The following is a 19,516-nucleotide window of genomic DNA, read 5'->3' on the forward strand; positions in this document are numbered from 1 at the left end:
AACCCAAGCTGAGCTATACTTGACAGCACTCTGGGAGTTCCAAACATGGCTGACTCAAAGCTCAGTGTTAGGTGCTGTCAATGATTCCCACCCTCAAGAATGAGAGCAGAGATCCCAGCGATCAACCTGGGACCTCTGGGATACCAATTAAGGGTCTGGTGGGTTAAACTGCTGCACATTGGCCCTGCAGCTTTAGGCAAGTCACTTCATATTTAAGCTGTTAACAGTAAGCACTCAACAAATATAAGCCCTTGGTAATTTCCAGTATCTAAAATGGGAACACACACACACACACACACACACACACACACACACACACACACCCAGGCTCTTGTTAGGGCCAAATAAGATGTATTGCGCTTTTTAAAGCACAATTAAGTATTCAAAACCAGGGACGGTAATTTAAAAAGCAAAACAAAAGAACAAGAAGGTAAAGGTCATTCAGAATCCTGTGGTAAGCGGAAAATTAAGGAAAAAAAAAAAAAAGGATCAACTTCCATTGAGACAAGCATTGGAAGTTAAATTTAAAATGCCATGCTTTCAGGAATTCCCTGGCAGTCCAGTGGTTAGGACTTGGCACTTTCACTCCCAAGGCCCAGGTTCAATCCCTGGTCAGGGAACTAAGATCCCTGCAACCTGTGGGGCCAAAGGGGGGGTGGAATGCCATGCTTTCATTCACATTTCACTAGTTTGTTCCTTCTTTCAGATCCTCTCTAAAAGAGATATATTCACCTCTTCACAGTGACCTTCATGATATCACAGAGCAACAGTTCCCAAATACAACTGATAAAATCACCTGGAGAACTTTAAAAAAAACCCAGATTCCCTGCTTCCAGCCCACCCATCAGTTCTACTGAGTCAGTTTCTGGAGGTGGATTTAGGGAAGACAGTTTATCGTTTGTTTGTTTGTTTGTTTTTTAATAAATTTATTTATTTATTTGTTTTTTGGCTGCGTTGGGTCTTCATTGCTGTGCACGGGTTTTCTCTAGTTGCGGCAAGCGGGGGCTACTCTTCGTTGCGGTGTGCGGACTTCTCATTGTCGTGGCTTCTCTTGCTGCAGAGCAGGGGCTCTAGGTGTGTGGGCTTCAGTAGTTGTGGCTCACGGGCTCTAGAGCACAGGCTCAGTAGTTGTGGCGCACGGGCTTAGTTGCTCCGCGGCATGTGGGATCTTCCCGGACCAGGGCTTGAGCCTGTGTCCCCTGCATTGGCAGGCGGATTCTTAACCACTGCGCCACCAGGGAAGCCCAGTTTATTGGTTTTTTAAAGTTCCTGGTTCTCACCTTCATTTCTTGTAAGCAGGTAAACTGGTATGGATTTTTGAGGGCACTTCAGAATATGTATTAAAATTTCAAATGTCCAGATTCTTCCTCTGACCACCATATATATCTGTCTTTTCAATATCTCCCCCTGGATGCTTTAAAGGCATAATTCATAATCTTAAAATCATGTCAAAAGCAAATTCATGATCTTCTTTACTCTTGCCCTAAATATGGTCCTTTTCCAGTGTATCTCCCAGGGAACAGTACATCAATGCACTCAGCTACACAAATCCAAAATCTGGGCCTCAGAAGCAGCCCAGAGGCTGTGTCTAGAGTACCCGGACTCAAATTTTGGTTCCAGCGACAGACTTTGGGCAAGTATGTTTCCATACCTAGAAGATGGGAATGATGCTAGTAATACCTGCCTCAGTTAAATGAGTTAATATTTAGCACAGTGCCTAGTGTACTGTTATCTAGCATCCTATTCCTTGACCATTTCTCCCTCAGACTCCCCTTCACAGTCAATCACCAAGACTCATGCCTCTCCATCTCTACCTCCCCAACCTTAGTACTTACTACATCATTTTTAGCCTAAATGAGTACAAAATTCTCCATTTTAAAAAAAGGATCTTTTAAAAATGCAACAGATACATTTGAGAAAATAAGATCACTTCCTTGTTTGAAACTCATCAATGATGTGCCATTGTTCTCAGGATAAAACCCAAAATCTACAATGTGCCCAATCCTTATCTCCATTGTCTAGCCACAATGGTCCTCTTCTTAAGTGCATCATAACCCCTTACCACAGGGCCTTTGTGCACGCTGCTTCTTCTGCCTAGAACAGTGTCTCCCTACATTCCCATTCCAATTCTAATTGCCTATCTCCCTTACTAGTCTCTATAATGCCCAAAGGCAGAGACTGTGTTAGAATCTGCTTATCACTATATCCTAACACCTAGCACGGTGCCTGATACAAAGTAGGCATTCAATAATTGTTGAATGAACTATGAAAGTCCTTTGACCCAGCAATTTTTCTTCTAGGAATACAGTCTAAAGATGTAAATATACAAACTAGTCTAGCTGTAACACCACTGCTATTATCACTACCACTAACACCTGACATTTATTTATTTACTACATGCTTTTTCATACCCTAACTCATTTAATCCTCACTACAGCCTATGAGATCCCCATTATTACCCCTATTTTACAGATGAGGAAACTGAAGCATAGAGGTTAAGCAAATTTACCCAACCCTTACAGCTAGTAAGTAGACAAACAGATTTAACCCAGGCACAGTGGCTCTGGAACTCCAGCTCAGACACTCCATACATTATAATACAGTTATATTTTATGCAAACTTCAATTGTCAAAATTTGAAATGGTGCTGTAAATATTAAAGTCTCACTTTGTATGCAGTTTGAAGAAATGCAAATCTCCCAAATTAAGAAAAAGTGTAAAAAGTCACATTATTTCAATACAAGAGAGACTAGGGCTTCCCTGGTGGTGCAGTGGTTAAGAATCCACCCGCCAATGCAGACGACACGGGTTCGAGTCCTGGTCCAGGAAGATCCTACATGCCACGGAGCACCTAAGCCTGTGAGCCACAACTACTGAAGCCCAAGTACCTAGAGCCCGTGCTTCACAACGAGAAGCCATGGCAATGAGAGGCCCACACACCGCAACGAAGAGTAGCCCCCGCTCACCGCAACTAGAGATAGCCTGCGTGCAGCAACAAAGACCCAACACAGCCAAAAATAAATAATAATAAACAAAATAAATATTTAAAAAATCTTAAAAAAAATACAAGGGAGACCAGTGAGTTGTAAGCATCCAATTCCCTTATTCCACACACATACACTTCACATATGTTCATAAGAGGACATAAGTCTTGAATCATAGGAGTTATGAATTATTTGAGGTTTTCAAGGATAAATCTTTTACATCGATGCAACCACCCTGTGCAAGACTGTTTATTGCAGCAATATTTGGGTTTAAGAAAAAACCCATAAGCCCCTCTTGGAAACTAAGATCAGAAATGAGTATTCTCTTTAAGAATGGAAATCAACTTTTATTCATCAAAATGCTTGCTAACTAGATTTTGAAAACTAAAGAGAAACTTGAGAAAAAATGCATTTTCGCTTTGACTGAATGGCACACTCTCAAGCTTTCAACACCCAAGGAAAATAATGCAAGTGCTAATACATTTGATAGTGCACTTCTGAGTTATGCAATTTAAATTAAAAAAATTTTTGATTTCAAATACTTTTGAAACATTCAGATAACTAAACCTTAAAACAATGGTTAGTGTGAAAACTAATGATTTTTAAATGGTACAGTAACCTTATTAAGCTTACCTCAAAGACTGTCTTGAAGGTATTGTTCAAACATAAAAAATTAATTTAACTGAATGGGGTTAAGAGGAACAATTCATTCAATCATCTTTCTACAGCAGTCTTTCCTAATAAGGTGATTCCTGACAGATTTCTAAAAATTCAAACACTTCACAATTTTTACGTTAACTCCTCCCCACTTCCACATCTGTAAAAGATAAAAATAGGGGGTTAGCTAATAAATCATGGTATATCTACCATGTAGAAGACTATGGAGCTGTTAAAAGCAAGATAGATGTGTACTTACCAGTCTGGAAAGATGCCTGTGATTCAGTAAGTTAAAAAAAGTAAGTTGTACAATAACGTTTGTTAAGTATGACATAGTCCAATCCTTGTTTTAATAATTCCTGTGTGCATACATAAGTTCTTTGTCAAGAAAAAGGTCTACAACAGATGTAGAGAACACACGTATGGACACCAAGTGGGGAAAGTGGTGGTGGGGTGGTGGGGCGGTGGTGGTGGTGGGATGAATTGGGAGATTGGGATTGACATGTATACACTGATGTGTATAAAATGGATAACTAATAAGAACCTGCTGTATAAAAAAATAAATAACATTAAATTAAAAAATTAAAAAAAAAAGAAAAAGGTCTACAAGAATTCACATTAAACTATTAACTGTTCTTACCCTACCGGAGCAGAACTGAGGAAGAGAGAACTTTCACGTGTTTATTTCTGATTTGCTTCTGTTGAGACGCAATGGAGTTCAATGGTTAAAGCTCAGGCAGCTTAGATTTGAATCCAAGCTCTGCTATTTATTATTTGCATGATCTTGGGCAAGTTACTTAACCTCTCTGGCCTCAGATTCCTCATCCATAAAATGGGGATAGTAATAGTACCTACTTCAAGGGATGTTATGGTGATTAAACAAGGTAATACACGTAAAATGCTAAGAGCTGTACCTGTCACATAGTACATGCTATTATTTTATTGAAAAACATTGTTTTTACAGTGACTAGATATTCACGTATTAATGTGAAATCCCAACCAACGAGCCCAACTCTACACAAATTATATAAAATAGTATATATGAAAGAGGGTGTGATAGAAATAAAAAGCTCCCTAGGCAATCCTGATAGTCAGCCAAGCTTGCAAACTACTGACTCAAAGGCAGGGGTAAACCAGTTGTAGTGTGGCTGCGTTCCAGTTGGGGAACACAGGAGAATTCTGGAAGCAGTAAAAGACCATAAAAGACAAGAAAATGGCAGGTCTTGAAGCCCTGGTGAGAAGCCCTGGCTGAAGCTGACTCCACAAGGAGAGGTAAGGGTGTGGGCCTGGCATCTTGTTCTGGCTTGTGTGTGGGGAGCCCACAAGTACCTGTCTTTTCTCTCTGCCTGAAGCTACAAGATGGGGCTCGTGAGAAGGCAGGCAGCCTTAAGCAAGACACCCAGGTTAGTAGCTGAGCCCTCCAGCCCTGCTCTCTGTCTGACTAACCAGCAGTCCACCTCCTCACGTCCAAGGGCCACGGAGGCACTTCCCACACAGGGGAGTTAGAGCATCAAGGCCGAGGAGCTGGGACCAGAGTAACTTGTCTCAGGCCTAGAACCCCGTTTTCCCTTGCCTGTGCCCAGATGTACACCATCAGGCCTGTCCTCACTGCTGGCTTTGACAAGAATCTGAAGAACTTCCGAGTGAACCTGGACTTGAGGGTGGGAGAGAGTGGGGTTGCCAATGTGGGGGGAGGAATCTTCTTAGAAAAGCACACATATACACAATTAATTCCCAGGGAGCAAAGACTTCTTAAAGTTAATGTGAGGCCCTGAAGTCGGACCCCCTGGGCAAGATCAACCTACTATTAGTCTCCAACACAGGTCTGAGGCTTGGTAAGAGAGATGTAATTTCGAACTAATCTTATGTGCTCTTGAACAAGCAAAAGTGGGGTAACTGAGATTGAGGAGGAAGAAGAAAGCCTGGGGTCGTGCCTCCCCAGCCCCATCTTGCCCCTGAGATACCTCAGAGTCCTGAGGGAGAACAGCTCTCTCCTCCTTCTTGGGTTCTGTGTAGCTCAGAGAGGCTCTCATGAGGGGGAAGCAGGCACCAGCCCTCCCACCTCCTGGCGGTGTGGCCCTGGCTCCGAGCCCTCTCCTCAGATGTCAGCGACAGAGCCAGAGCTACGAGCTCAAAGGTGGGGTAAAGGTAGGAAGGAAAGTGTTCATTCGGCTTTCCTTCCCAGGATAAGGCATTTTGGTTCGCTGAGCAAGCAGCAGGACCCCCGTACCCCGAAGTCCATCGGGACTGTGGCAGCTGCAGCCTGGAGGGGATTTTGTCACCTTGAGGAATTTGCAGGCTACTGATGCTCTAGGTAAGCCACAACCACATGGGTGCCCAGATTTGGCTGGGTGAGGAGGAGGGGGCAGAGCGTATCAAGCTCCTCCACTCAGAGCAGGGCTGGGGGAGGTCCTCAATGCTGGGAGGAGGGGGTGGGGTGAGGAGAGGAAGAAGATGAACAGCCAGAAGCAGATTCTCTGCTGAGACTGACAGTGAGAGCACTGTCAGCTATTGCGCCTGGTATCTGAACCCTCCCTGTTCCCCTACATCCTAAAAGGAGGCTGGGGTCCTGGAAAGACGTGTCCCCTCCTCCTCCCCTCCCCCATCACTCCAGATCTTGGTGATTAACAGAGGCCAGTGGAGGGAACAGCAATTCAAAAGTCTTGGGTCAGATGTTAACTATTTCCAATCTTCCTCAGCTTGGCTGAGGCCAGAGGACTCACAACTCTGACTCCCAAATGGTTAGTACCTTTCAAGTAGGAGTCCAACCTGGTTCAAGCCCTAACTCCACAATTTACGACCTGGGTGAACTTGGATAAGTTACAAAGTTACAAGCCTAGGTTTCCTATCCAGTGAAATGGGGCCAATTCCACTCCCCTCATGGGGCTTTTAGGAGGATTAAAGGGGCTTATTACATAAAGTACATAGTGTAGTTTCTGGAACTCAGTAAGCTCTCCAGTAAATGGTATTATTAAATGTGTTTGTTTCATTTTGTTTGAAAGCCCTTCCTTGCTGCCCCTGCTGCCTGGTAATGCCAGGTTAAATGAAACCAGGGGGAATATTCAACTGCGGCTGACCACGTCATCCTTGGGTCTGGGAAAAGTCGGGAGTCGAGGAGGGATGGTGGATGTGGGCCCAGGGTCCTGGATCCAGAGGAGACTTCAGAGACAGTGGCCTGCATGAGGGCACAACTGGAACATCAGCCACATCTCCTGCCTTTCCCAAACACCACGCTGCCTCTGTTCTGGAGTGAGGGAAGTTCCGCGCTGGACTGGACCCTGCCTACTTCCCTTCTGTTGCTCCCCACCTCACACTCCATGGTCCAGCCAAACTAAACATACTTAAGTTCCTGGACCCCATATGCTGTTCCCTTGGCAGGAACACTCCCTGCCACCTCTCATGTCCCAACCCCTTCCCCGGCCTCTGGCTTGGACATCACTTCTGCCAGGTGCCCCCCACCTCCCAGAACATGTCAGCAGCCCTTCCTATGTGACTCTATATTTTTCCTCCCACTTGATTACATGCATATATTACTTATTTTGTCCATCTCCCTCCACTAGCAGGTGAATGGCCCACAAAGCCTGGGTTTTGTGCATGTTTTGCTCACTAATGTATCCCTGGCACCTAGAACAGTACCTGACACTTGGGAGGTGCTCAATAGATATTTGCTGAATGAAGGATTCACTAGTAAAATTGCCTGGTGACTGATTTGCTTCCTCCTGTGGTCAGGGAGCTCACTGAGGTTAAGGAGCTGTGGGCCTTGCTTGCTTCTCAACTTCAAGCTCCCAGTAGGTACTCAGATGTTTGTTGGCTGAATGACCAGTCAGCTTGGCCTTGAGTCTCAGACACCTCACTACCTCTATAATGAGGGAGGAGCTGCATTCGACCACCTTGGCCATACAAGGCTGCTGCCACCCACCCACACACCGGCCAGGATGAAAAATCTCCACCCATGAAGAAGTTCTCACCGTAGAAATTCAGGGCCCTTTCCAGATCCCCTTTCTACTTTGGGGAAAGTAACAAGCATTAGCTTAAGGACAAATAAAGGGAAGGACTTCTCCCCCCAAACAAAGGACGTGACCAAGTACCTAATAAAAAATTGCTGTCTCTTAGCACAGGGCCAGGTGGGAAGCAAGAAGCCAGAAGGGACGGGTCTGGTAAGGAGACTGTTGGGAGAGGGGGATGTGAGAGTCCAGAAGAGACTCAGCTGCTTCAAGACACAGAAAAGCTGACTTCTCAGTACTCGGCCACAGTACTGAGATCCCCAGGTAATCCTCAGTTAACCCAGCAATTACGCTCCCAGGGATGTACCTAACTGATCTGCCTATGCAGTTTCCCTTGCACAATGGTGTTCACGGCAGCACTAGCTGTAATAGCCAAAAAAATGGAAACTCCTCAAACGCCCATCAACAGCCGAAGTGTGGATGGTCACATGATGGAAACTGCAGAATGACAATCAACCACAGCTACATCCAGAACTGTGCAAGAATCTCACAATGTGCAGTGAAAGAAGCCAGATCCAAGAGGATATTCTGTATGATTCTTTTACATAAAGTTCAAATATAGGCAAATCAATCCATGGTATTTGAAGTCCAGATAGTGGTTTTCCTGGGGGAGGGTAAAGATGGGGAGGGAAGTGGCATTTGAGGTGCTGATAATGCTGTTTCTTGATATGTGTGCTAGGTACATGGGTGTTTTAAGTGTGTGATGTTCATCGAGCTGTATGTACACTTATCATCTGGACACTTTCTTCCACATATGCTATTCTTCAATAACAGTGGTTCTTTGCATGGAGATCATTCAGCCTCAGGACCGAAGCCTCCATTGATTTGGGAAGACAGGCCCTTCTGTCCCTCCTCCTCCTCCATCATCCTCCAAATGCTTTGCAGAGCTATCGTTTCCTAGAGACTCATTGCTCATGGTAAGCCATGCTTTCCTCACACAGCAGGGAGGTGAGGGCACCCTGCATGGGTAACCTAGGAACGGAGTGCCATGTGAGGAGATGAGAAGAGAGACTAGAGGTTTGAGACCTGCTCCCCAGACACCAGCTAACAGTGATGTACGTCGGGCTTTGGCAACCAACCCTACTCGGCTGCTGAGCCAGGAAGGCAGCTGGGTGGGCTGGAAGCCCCAGTTTCCAAATATTCATTCCACAGAGGCAGATTTATTGGGCACCATGGACTCCCCCTCGCCTTACTGCTGACTGCCCCAGTGACCTCACACCAAGTTTCTTACCCTCATTTTACAGCTGAGGGGGAGTTACCACCACCTGCGCGGCAAGGCTCTTATAAGCATAAAAAGTAACTTAACATTAGACAGTCAGCTCCACCAGGGCAGGGTCTTAGTTTTGTTCATTGTTTTAGCCGCCATTCTAGAATAGTGCCTGATACATGCAGATGCTAAATATATGTTTACTGAAAAAATAAAATGTAAATAGAGGGCATAGCCCGGAATGGGAGCTCCAAAACAAAAGGCAATTTTTACATGAGTTGAAATAAGCAAAACCATCTTGAAGTTAACTCCTGCTCAGTCAGATTTATTACTGAACTTTGAAGTTTTCTACCAAAGCTAATGAGGGTTAGCTTTAATCTTACCCAAACGCTGACTAAGGGTGAGTTGAACCTGCGGAGGGGGCCATAATGAAGTACTGGATTTCTTTTACTGTAATTAAGCTGCTTCTCTCAACTGTTCTCCATGAAGGATGTATAGAACACTTTAGGTCACTCACTTTAATCACTGCGCTAATACCACGAAAGCTCCTTCCTCCCACCTCTCCTTTGTCTTTGCTCCTAGACCACACTTGAAGGCAGACCCCAGACTGTGGGGTTGGGGTGGGGGAACATTCCTGCTCTACCTCCTTCCAGATTAACCTCTCACTCTTGGTCTAGGCAAGCCTGGCTTCACCTGACCCAAGCCCCCATCACTAGGACACTTAAAGAGACTGTATTCAAGCTGGTTTCCTCTGCAGGAATGTTTCTGGAAAACCCTAGGATGAAAAGGAATAAATGACTAAGCGCTCTTGGGGTAGGGGGTTGCTACTGGTGGGATTTGGTGCTCCAACATTCCACTTCTTCATTTCATCCACCTCCTACTTTCTGGTGGTAAAAAAAATGTCAGGGAACTTGGGAGTCAGAAACTTCCATTCAAGTCCCATCTGGTCACTGCAGAGATGACTTTGGGGAAGCCACAACCACTGAGGTTTCATCTGTAAAATGCGCAGAACTTCACAAGATTGTCATAGTTCACACAAGTACCTACTGGGACCTATTAAGCACCAGGTCCTGGGCATAAACCTAGAGGTAAAATTCATGTCTATGACCCTCAAGGGAGCTCACGAGTTTAGCCTAGGGAATTGAATCCATTAAGCTGTTCCTGTGTTTCTCCACCTCTAAAACCTCCAGCAGGGCTGGGCTACAGGGTTTCTGAACTCCCAACTCTGGGATTAAGAGCTCAAGTTGTTTAAATGTACAGCACCAGCTTCAAGAGAATGGCAGGAGGATAAAGCAAGCTCAGAGTTGTGCAAATGCTTTGAAGAGGAAAGTGCACATACAAACAAGGTGTTAATTATATCAGATAATTTCTTTGAGGTCAACTTCATAGACACCTGTGAAATTCATAACCCAGGGGCGAACAACAAGGGCAACTGTTCCTTAGCTATAGGGAAACTGTTGTCTGCTTGGCCAAACTTGAGAGTTTGTATGTACCCTCAGGACAACCCTTTCAACATGGCTGGATCCAGGCTGGGGCTCCTGTGTATGGAGGATAGGGAGCTGGGGTGGAGGTAGAAAAGAGGTCAGCTGCTGAGGACTAAGGGGAGAAATACCACTATTTTTTGCCGGGGAGTCCCAATTTATTGGGACAAATTGGGCTCAGAAACTTGCTTTTATTTAAAAAGAAGGCAGCATCCCATTTCACAGGAAGACTGCTCTAAGAACTCAGCACGTTGCAGGGAGCTGCACTCAAGGTTAGCCAAGCACATTAACCCACCTTTTGTTTTATAACCTAGGTGCGCTCCTGGCATGAACCCACCATTTTCACAACCATAAACCAGACATCCGAGAAAGCAGAATTTTCTCAAAAGGTTTAAAATGCCTGACGTCACCGAGAAGCACTTGCCAACCGGACTGTGAAATCGAAAACCTGATCACTGCTTCCCCCCAAGAACCTCAAGCTTAGTGAAGTGACAGTTAATCTGATATTTCTTGCTTCAGTAAGAAAGATAAGGCACAGACAACACTCAGAGCCATAGCCTGCTCTCCCAGACTGTAGTCGGAAAACTTGACAATGAGGGGGAGGGTGTACAGATTTGGCAGAAGTCTGGTTAGCAATAAAGCTTCCTCAGGGAGCCGGAATTGGATTTGGGGCCCTTCCCAAGTTAACATTTTTACAGGTTGGCTGAGTTGCAGTTTGTTAGCCAGTCAGTAATAAACCCAAGTGCAAGAATTTAAAGTTTATGAGGCATGGCCTTTTAATGCCTCTCCTCAGCTCCCTACAGCCAAGAGTTTAAGGAGCTTGGCCTAGCCTGGGTGTTAATTGTTTTGTCAATATGCAGAGTTATTTGGGGGGAAAAGAAGAAATAAAGGCTTCTACAGAACTCAAGGCCCCCTCTCCTCTTTTGGAGAAACAAAGGAGAGCCATTCTGTCCCCTAGGCAGCTCACCCGCACATTCAAGCTGTGGGAATTTGTACCTGGGGTGAGGGGTATGCTGATGGGGGCATTAGAAAAATGCTAGGTGGCACAGGTTTTTAAATTGCTTTGAAATTTTTAAACTTTAGATCCCCTACCCAGAAAAATGCATACAAGTTCTTAAACAATTTCACAGGTTAAGGACCCTCTGGAAGCCCACCCAAGGATCCTGGGATACACCTCTGTTTAAGAACTTGGGTTTGATCCGGTGGAGGAACCCGCCCTGTCCTGGATGAAGGGAAAGAGCCCCCATCAGCCGTCAGCTGCCTGGATCTCATAACACACTAGTTCTGAGCACCAAAGTAAACCCCACCCCCTCAAGTTTTTAAACCGTAGAAGAAACTGTGAGATCAAAAATGTGCTTTGATCCCCCACCCACAGCCCCTACAGCTCAAGACCTTCTGGCTCCTGGACGCCCACTCCCTCAAGGGCCCTAACATTTCAGTCCCAGTACACTGGGGGTCGGGGGGTGTCCCCAGTGCGTGATGGCCCCAGTCCAGGTGTGCCAGGCCCAGTTTTCAGGCAGGCTGCAGGGGCGCGGGCCCTCCGGGAAGGGCAGGGTTAAGAGTGCATTCCAGCTGCCGGGCAAGAAGGGGGGCGGGGGAAGGGAGCGCGAAGAAGAGAAACAGACCTGGTCTGTCAGTCGGAGACACAAAGCACGGTACACAAAGGGGGCCCGAGAGGGGCGAAGGGGGTTGCCCGGGGCACGGCTCATCCCCACACCTGTGCGGGGGTTGGGGGAGGAATGTGGAAGGCGCATTCCTCCGCTGGGGCCCCAGGGGAGAGCTTCCCACGTCCGGGCTGGGTGAGCGGCTCAGCCGCCCCGCACCCCGAAGGAGGGGGTCCAGGTCAGCCGCCGCAGAGGGGCAAGGAGGGGCTGGACGTCAGAGGGCGCTAGGCTCTCCGGCCTTTCTCTCCATACGCCCACCCCCATTCCAGCCCCGGCGATGCTTTCTGCGCGTCCCCCACACCTGAGGAGGCGCCAGGAGTCCCCCCGCCGCAGCCCGGACACCCCCAGCGCAGACCCCACCTCGAAGTTCCGCCCGGCGGGCCCCCGTGGGGGGAGTCTTACCATTCCCCCGCGCCCGGCCCGGCTCCAGCTCCGCGCCTCGCGCCTCCAAGGTCACTTCAGCTTCCCCGAAGCCTGCCCGGCACGGCTCGGAGGCCGCGCGCGGCAGCCAGTAAACCTGCGCCTAAGGGAAGAGGGGTAAAGAGGGAGGCTGGGTCACAGGCGTGCCCGGCCCTGCATACCCATCCCGGGCAGTCCTCTCAGGCTTTCCCGTACAACCTTGGCTCCAGGCAGCCCAGTCCGGCTCTCTCCCCGACGCCACCGCCGCGTGCGGACCCCGCCCGCCCTCTGAGGAACGTCCCGGCAGGGGTCAGGGCAAGGCAATGGAGTACCTGGAGCAGGAGGAAGAAGCAGAGGAGGAGGGACGCGAGAGGCCCACTAGGGAGCCCCATGGCTGGAGAGAGAGGGGTGAAAAGCTGCCGCGACGTCGGGCTAGCGCTCCGCTGAGCTCAGCGCGTCCCTTTGAGAACCGCGGCTCGCGGGAGCCAGCGGGGGGGGGGGGGGGCCAGGTGAGCGCAGGTAGGTGCTGATTGGTCCAGCGCCGCAAGGTCCCGCCTCCTCGCAGGTGGGGCCGGGGCTGGCGCTCTGGAGGCACCCCGAAGCCCCCCCCCCCCACTGTCCTCTCCTGCGCCCCTCCTGCGTTCTCTCGGGTTTTCTGGAGTTGCTCCCGGCAGAGACCCAGGCCCTGTCTCGCAGATTCTGGGTTCGAGGGGAAAAAAAAAAAGGCAACCCACTCTCCGCCGCACAGGAAGAAAATTGTTTCTGTGCCTTGTGGAAAAGAAAGTGGAGATGCATCTGAAACCGACTGAAAACAGGCGCCCCATTCATGCTCCCCCGAGGCTCTCTGTTATCCAAAGCTTTGATGGAGGCCGGGTGTGTCCGCCCCACACCCGGCTACAGCGGGGGGCGGGCGGGTACCTCCTGCCTCTTTCCCCACCTCCCACATCAGCCTGCCCCCAGGACTCCGAGTGTTTAAAACTGGCGGTGAGGTCCCGAGGGACCGTGTTACAGAATCTGCTACAACTTGCGGAAAACTCATTACTTCCCTGGCACAGCCGAACAAAAGGAGGCTGGGAGAGAAGATCCCAGAGTTCGAAGCCGTGGTGACGCCAAAAGGTGCGAGGTAGAGGGGTGGTTATTAGCCCCATCACCTCCAGCAAGCTTCCCACCCCCCACGTAGGATATAAATAATTAACAATTTCTCAACTTTTGTAAAATGCAAATAAAGGCATTTTAAAAATCGCGACTGTTTTTATTGGTCTAAAATAGCTACTATAATCTAAGTAAAAACTGCTGGCTGCGAGAGAAGCAACCTTCCAGTGAGTCTCCCTACGAAGCAGCTCTTCTGTATCGTTACTGGGGGACATGCGACGGAGTTGGGATTCGTTCCTCTACTTCAGACCCGAAGCGCTTTACCCGTGGCGGCACACAAGTGGGCCCCGGGCCCTGAAACGGTCCTGAAACTCAGTCGCTCCACACTGCACGCCCTCTCCCCACCGAGCTGAGTTTTCCCAGCCAGTCACAACCTCCTGTTCCCTGAGGCCTCCCCACCTTCCCTAGCTGTCGTGAGAATCTCGGGCTGACTCCTCAACACTTTCCTTCCTCCTACCCATCTCAGATTTAGGGGTTTGAGGAGGATACTGGAGTCTCTAATTATAGATTTTTTGGCTCTCAAGGGCTAGCCTGGAAGCCTGCCTGTCCTTCCCACCACCAGGCCTGCGGCTAAGAGGAGGACAGTTTGCGTTGCGACCGTGGGAGTCCTCTCTCTAGCCGAGCATGGGCTCTGGGGCCGCACCGCTTGCGTTCAAACCCGGATTCCATCACTTATTAGCGCTGTGACCTCAGGCTAGCGAAATAACCCCTCTGAGCCTCAGTTCCACATGCGTCTAGTGGGGCTATTATGATATCTGCCCTCTATAAAGTACTAGGATTGAATGAATTAATTCATATAGAAGAGGATTAAATTAGCACGTTTAAAACGCTAAACTCAGCACTTAGCACAGAGCAAGTGCCCAAATGTTGCCTGGTATTATTGCTTTAGGATCCAGCTCATTTGTCCTCCGCCTCACGAACCGTTTCTTTCCTCTATAGCACCCTCACGTTCCCCAAACTAAGAGAATGAGAAACGCTGTAATCCTTCAATTTCACGGCTGATGGTAAAGCGAGCAATTGGCATCTGGTATCAGGGGAGCGCTCCGTTATCCCGCCTGTGGTCCCGGCAGCTGGGGTCTGCGGATGCACGACGCACAGGAGAAGCCCGAGGCTGCTTGCTGAGCTCCAACCCCCTTCGCCTCGCTCTCCCGCAGGGGGCGCTTTCCGTGCCCGAGGGGAGGTTAGATACCCGCGCAGAGGCTTTTCGAGGCTGCGCAGGCCCCGGACAGTATCTGGTGGCCCCGCCTGTCCTCGCCTCGCAGGTTCCTTTGCGCCCGCCGGGAACCAGATGCAGCCATTAGGCGGACAGTCAAACACCAACGTGCGTCGGGATACAGGTCCTAATTAAGTAAACACCTGGCTGGAGGGCAGTTGAGCACGCTCATTTCCGCCTCCTTCCAGGGCACTCAGCATTCCGGGCGGGGCCGCGGAAGGGAGAGGAGAAATTGAGAGTCAGCTCTTCTGCCTGCACCTTGGACCACACTGCTGTCTTCTCTGCAGCTCCCTTAGTCGGTCGGCGGTTCATTCATTCATTTAAGAGATATTTGCTGATAGCCTGTTGTGTGCCAAGCACTGGAGATACAACAGTGAACGAAGCAAACATCCCTGCATCCTTGGACCTTCCATCACAGAGTGTGAGGGTTCAAGGAAACTAAATAAGTAACTATATAGCATGTTAGATAATATGTACTATGCAGAAGAACAGAATGGGAAGTGCCAATTCACGGAACAGAAGGTAGGGCTGGAAATTGTAAATAACATAATCTAGAAGGTGTTTAGGTCAGGGTCTAGTGGGAGACAGAATCCAGCTTGGATGGTTCAAGTCTTAGTGAAGGGACCAGAGGAACGGGCAGGGTTCAGGGACCAACAAGGGTGTAGAAGGTCCAGAGATCAGCAGCAAGCAGAAAAGCAGTTACAACTTGGAGGACTGGGGGGCAAAGGGAGGAAATGGTATCACTGGGAGTGGGGGGTTGGAGGGGAGGGGGGAGCTGGAGAGCTGAAGCGGAGGACCACCCCTCCCAAATGCAGCTGTGGTCAAGGAGGGACAGGCCACTGCCCAGAGCACAGCAGGGAGCATGTGGGGGGGAAAATAACTCAACATCTCTCTCCTTTCACCCTTCATCTTCTGGCATTGCCTGCCATGGACCAAACCCACCCAGAAGCCTGAGGGCAAGAAAGCCCAGGTGGTGGTGTCTGTAGGGGTCATCCTCCCAGGCACAGGGCAGAGAGGAGAAAGGCAGAAAATGGAGGAAGGGCTGATGAGCAATGGGGAAAGCCCAGAGGCCTCCTTGAGAAATGAATAAAACCTGAAGGAAGTGAGGGAGAAAATTACATTAAGCATATCTGAAGAAAAGAGTATTCCAAGCAGAGAAAATAGGCAAAGCCCCTGAGACAGTAGATTACTTGGGACAGGAAAAAAAAAAAAAAAAAAAGGCAGTGTGGCTGGAGTGGAGTAAGCAAGTAGGAAATGAGTCAGATTTGGGAGGGTGAGGAACAAATCTTGTAGAGCCTCATAGGCTATTGTAAAAACTTTGCCTTTTACTCTGAGCAGGAGGGGAGGAAGGCACTGGAGGCTGTGAGTGGAGGAGTGGTGTTGAGAAGACTACAGGAGATGAGGGCAGAAACAGTGAGGTCAGTTGGGATTCCACTGCAATAAGCCAGGCAAAAACTGAAATGGCTTGGTTCAGGGTGGTCATTGTGGAAGGGGTAAGAAACGATCAGATTAAAACAAACAAAATAAAAAGTGTTGGTGAGGATGTGCAGACATTGAAACACTTGTGCACTGTCAGTGGGAATGTCAACTGCTGCAGCCACTATGGAAAACAGTAAAACAGCTACTAAAAAAAATTAAAAATAGAATTGCCATATGACCCAGCAATTCCACTTCTAGGTATATACCCAAAAGAATTGAGTGTACGGACTCTAACAGATATTTGTACAATACATCTATGTTCATAGCAGCATTATTCACAACAGTCAAGAGGTGGAAGCAGGGCTTCCCTGGTGGTGCAGTGGTTAGGAATCTGCCTGCCAATGCAGGGGACACGGGCTCGAGCCCTGGTCTGGGAAGATCCCACATGCCGTGGAGCAACTGGGCCCGTGAGGCACAACTACCGAGCCTGCGCGTCTAGAGCCTGTGCTCCGCAACAAGAGAAGCCACAACAATGAGAAGCCCGCGCACCGCGATGAAGAGTAGCCCCCGCTCGCCGCAACTAGAGAAAGCCCGTGCACAGAAACGAAAACCCAATACAGCCAAAAATAAATTTAAAAAAAAATAATAAAATAAATAAATAAATAAATAAATAAATAAATATTTCTAAAGAGGTGGAAGCAACCCAAGTGTCCATTGACGAATGGATAAACAAAATGCTTAATAGGTACAGAGTTTCAGTTTTGCAAGATGGAAAGAGTTCCGTGGATGGATGATGGTGATGGTTGCACAAAAATGTGAATGTACTTTATGCCACTGAACTGTATGTTATGTGTACTTTACCACAACTTTTAAAAGTTACTTTAAAAAAGTGATCAGACTCTGGGTATATTTTGAAGGTACTGCCAACGAGATTGGCTAAAGGATTGGATGGGGGTGTGAGACAGAGCAGGTCAAGGATGACTCCAGGGTTTGGGGCCTGAGCAACCAGCAGGATGGCAATACCATTTCCTGAGATGGGTAAGGCACATGTAGTGGACACTGTCAGGGCACTGCTCAGATCCCCTGGGATCCCTTTGTTGGTTTCTGAACTCCCCATCTTTGGCTTCTGTGTGTTGATTCTCCCAGCAGCCTGTACATGTGAAGGGCCAGAGGCTTGCCCTTCCGCTACTGGGGTCCCTTTGCCCTTGCAAGGAAGTGCCCAGGAGTTCACTTTCCCAGCCCTTAGCCAATGACCAAGTGGTGCTGGAATGTGGAAGCTGAGCACCGGCCCGCCTCCCCCCAAACTCCCAGGGGTAACTTACATCCAGCATCCCCTGCTGGATCAGGCTGAAGCTACCCTCCAGGGACTTGGTCTGAAATCACACCCTTGCTTGGCTTCTTGCCCTCTTTATCTTGCTTCTCCACTCCCTCACCAGTTCCTCCTGGGAGCCCTTCCAAATTTAATAAGTCACTCATGTACATGAATCCTTGTCTCAGGGTTAGCTTCTTGGAATCTCATTGCAGGTAGAGCAAGCTTGGGATTAGGGGAATATCAGGACTTCAAGGTGGGGCATGTTCAGAGATGCCCAGTAGTGGCATGTTGAGGAGGCTGTGGTTGGAGACACGGGTCCAGGGGAGGCATCCTGCCTGGGATATACCTTTGTCACAATGGAAAAGCATCTATTTGTGGAGAAAGACTTGCCCAGGGAGAACCCTGAGCCTCTGGGGGCCTTCCCATCTCCCCCAGAGCATGGCCTTTTTCAACACAGATGTTCATCCCGTCCCTGATGCCTTCCACCCAGACAGGGCTGGGACTCTTTCACTCATTTTGCTCTTTCAAAAAGAAGTGCACCTTCCCTGTGCTTCTTGTCTGCATTTCACATTTAAACACATGCTATTTACTGCCTTGTGGGATCTCTGGCATTGTTACTTTCACCTGAGTGTCCTTCTGCCTCACTCTCCAGTACCCCTTCCCCCCCTCCTTGAAAGCTCCTCGGGTCAGGGATCAGGATGAGCAGAATATCACCTCTGCAGATTTCCCCAAAGCACCCTACCAGCCAAAGGCCTGTGGCATTTAAGTTAGGGTTGGCAGACCTACGTCTGAATCTTGCCTCTGAAAACGACTGCCTGGGTGACCTGGGGTGAGCTATTTAATCTCTCAAAGTCCTATGGAATGAGTTAATTCCTATTTGGTGAGTGATGGTGAGAATTACCCCAAACTGAACTGACCTTCCTCTGCAAATCTGCTCCTCCCACAATCTTTCCATCTCAGCCAAAGGCAATTGCATCCTTCCAGTGGCTCAGCCTGCGCCATCTTTCACTCTCTGACTCATCTGCTACCACTTGCTCACTCTGCTTTTTCAGCGTTGGCCTCCCTGTGGTTCTCCGAAAACACCAAGTGTGGGCCTTTGCACAGTGCTTCCCTCTGCCTGGATCGCCTTTGCCCAGATGTCCACCCGCCTTTCTCCCTCACTCCTTCAGGTCTCTGCTCAAATGTGGCCCCTCTGAGAGGCCTTCCCTGACCTCCCTACATAGAGAGCCCTCTCTCATCACCCTCTTTCCCCTGCTTTATTTTTTTCATAGCACTCATAGCACTTAGTAGCACTAATCTATTAGTACATATATATATATATATTTTTTTTTTTTTTGGGAGGCAACATACAGTACTGATTAAGAGCAAGGACTCTGGAGTCACACTGTCTGGCTTTGAATCATTAATGCAGCTCTTCCAAGCTGTGAGACCTTGGCCAAGTGACTTTCAACTCCCTTGTGCCTCAGTATCCTCATCTGTAAAATGGGATAAGCATAACAATACCTTCCTCATAGGTTATGAGTTAATATTTGTAAAGCACTTTGGAACATAGTAAACCTAAGTATTCATTAAATTGTATTTATTGTCCCTCTCCCCTCACTGAGTGTATCCTCCCTGAGAGGCAGGGATTTTTGTCTGCTTTGTTCATTGCTGTACCTCCAGTACACAGAACAGCCTGGCATAAAACAGATACTGAGGGGCTTCCCTGGTGGCGCAGTGGTTGAGAATCTGCCTGCCAATGCAGGGGACACGGGTTCAAGCCCTGGTCTGGGAAGATCCCACATACCGCAGAGCAACTGGGCCCGTGAGCCACAATTGCTGAGCCTGCGCATCTGGAGCCTGTGCTCCGCAACAAGAGAGGCCGCGATAATGAGAGGCCCACGCACCGCGATGAAGAGTGGCCCCCACTTGCCGCAACTAGAGAAAGCCCTCGCACAGAAACGAAGACCAACACAGACATAAATAAATAAATAATAAATAAATTAAAAAAAAAAAAACAGATACTGAAATATGTATTGACTGAGT

General features: G+C 48.4%; 1 protein-coding gene across 3 annotated transcripts in view; it reads right to left on the reverse strand.

The window, feature by feature from the left end:
• The window catches only part of CDH3 (cadherin 3), a 105,773-nt gene that overhangs the window by 32,152 nt on the left and 54,105 nt on the right, over positions 1 to 19,516 (reverse strand). For 2 of the 3 annotated variants that reach the window (XM_068528385.1, XM_068528383.1), the window contains one exon: positions 12,399 to 12,519. In XM_068528385.1, coding sequence (XP_068384486.1) covers positions 12,399 to 12,519 — 121 coding nt within the window. Of the gene's footprint in view, positions 1 to 12,398; positions 12,520 to 12,727; positions 12,843 to 19,516 lie in introns of those variants that run through there. The other variant, XM_068528384.1, reaches the window with a different exon arrangement.

The sequence above is a fragment of the Eschrichtius robustus genome, chromosome 19, assembly GCF_028021215.1.
Source record: "Eschrichtius robustus isolate mEscRob2 chromosome 19, mEscRob2.pri, whole genome shotgun sequence".
Taxonomy (NCBI): Eukaryota; Metazoa; Chordata; class Mammalia; order Artiodactyla; family Eschrichtiidae; genus Eschrichtius; species Eschrichtius robustus.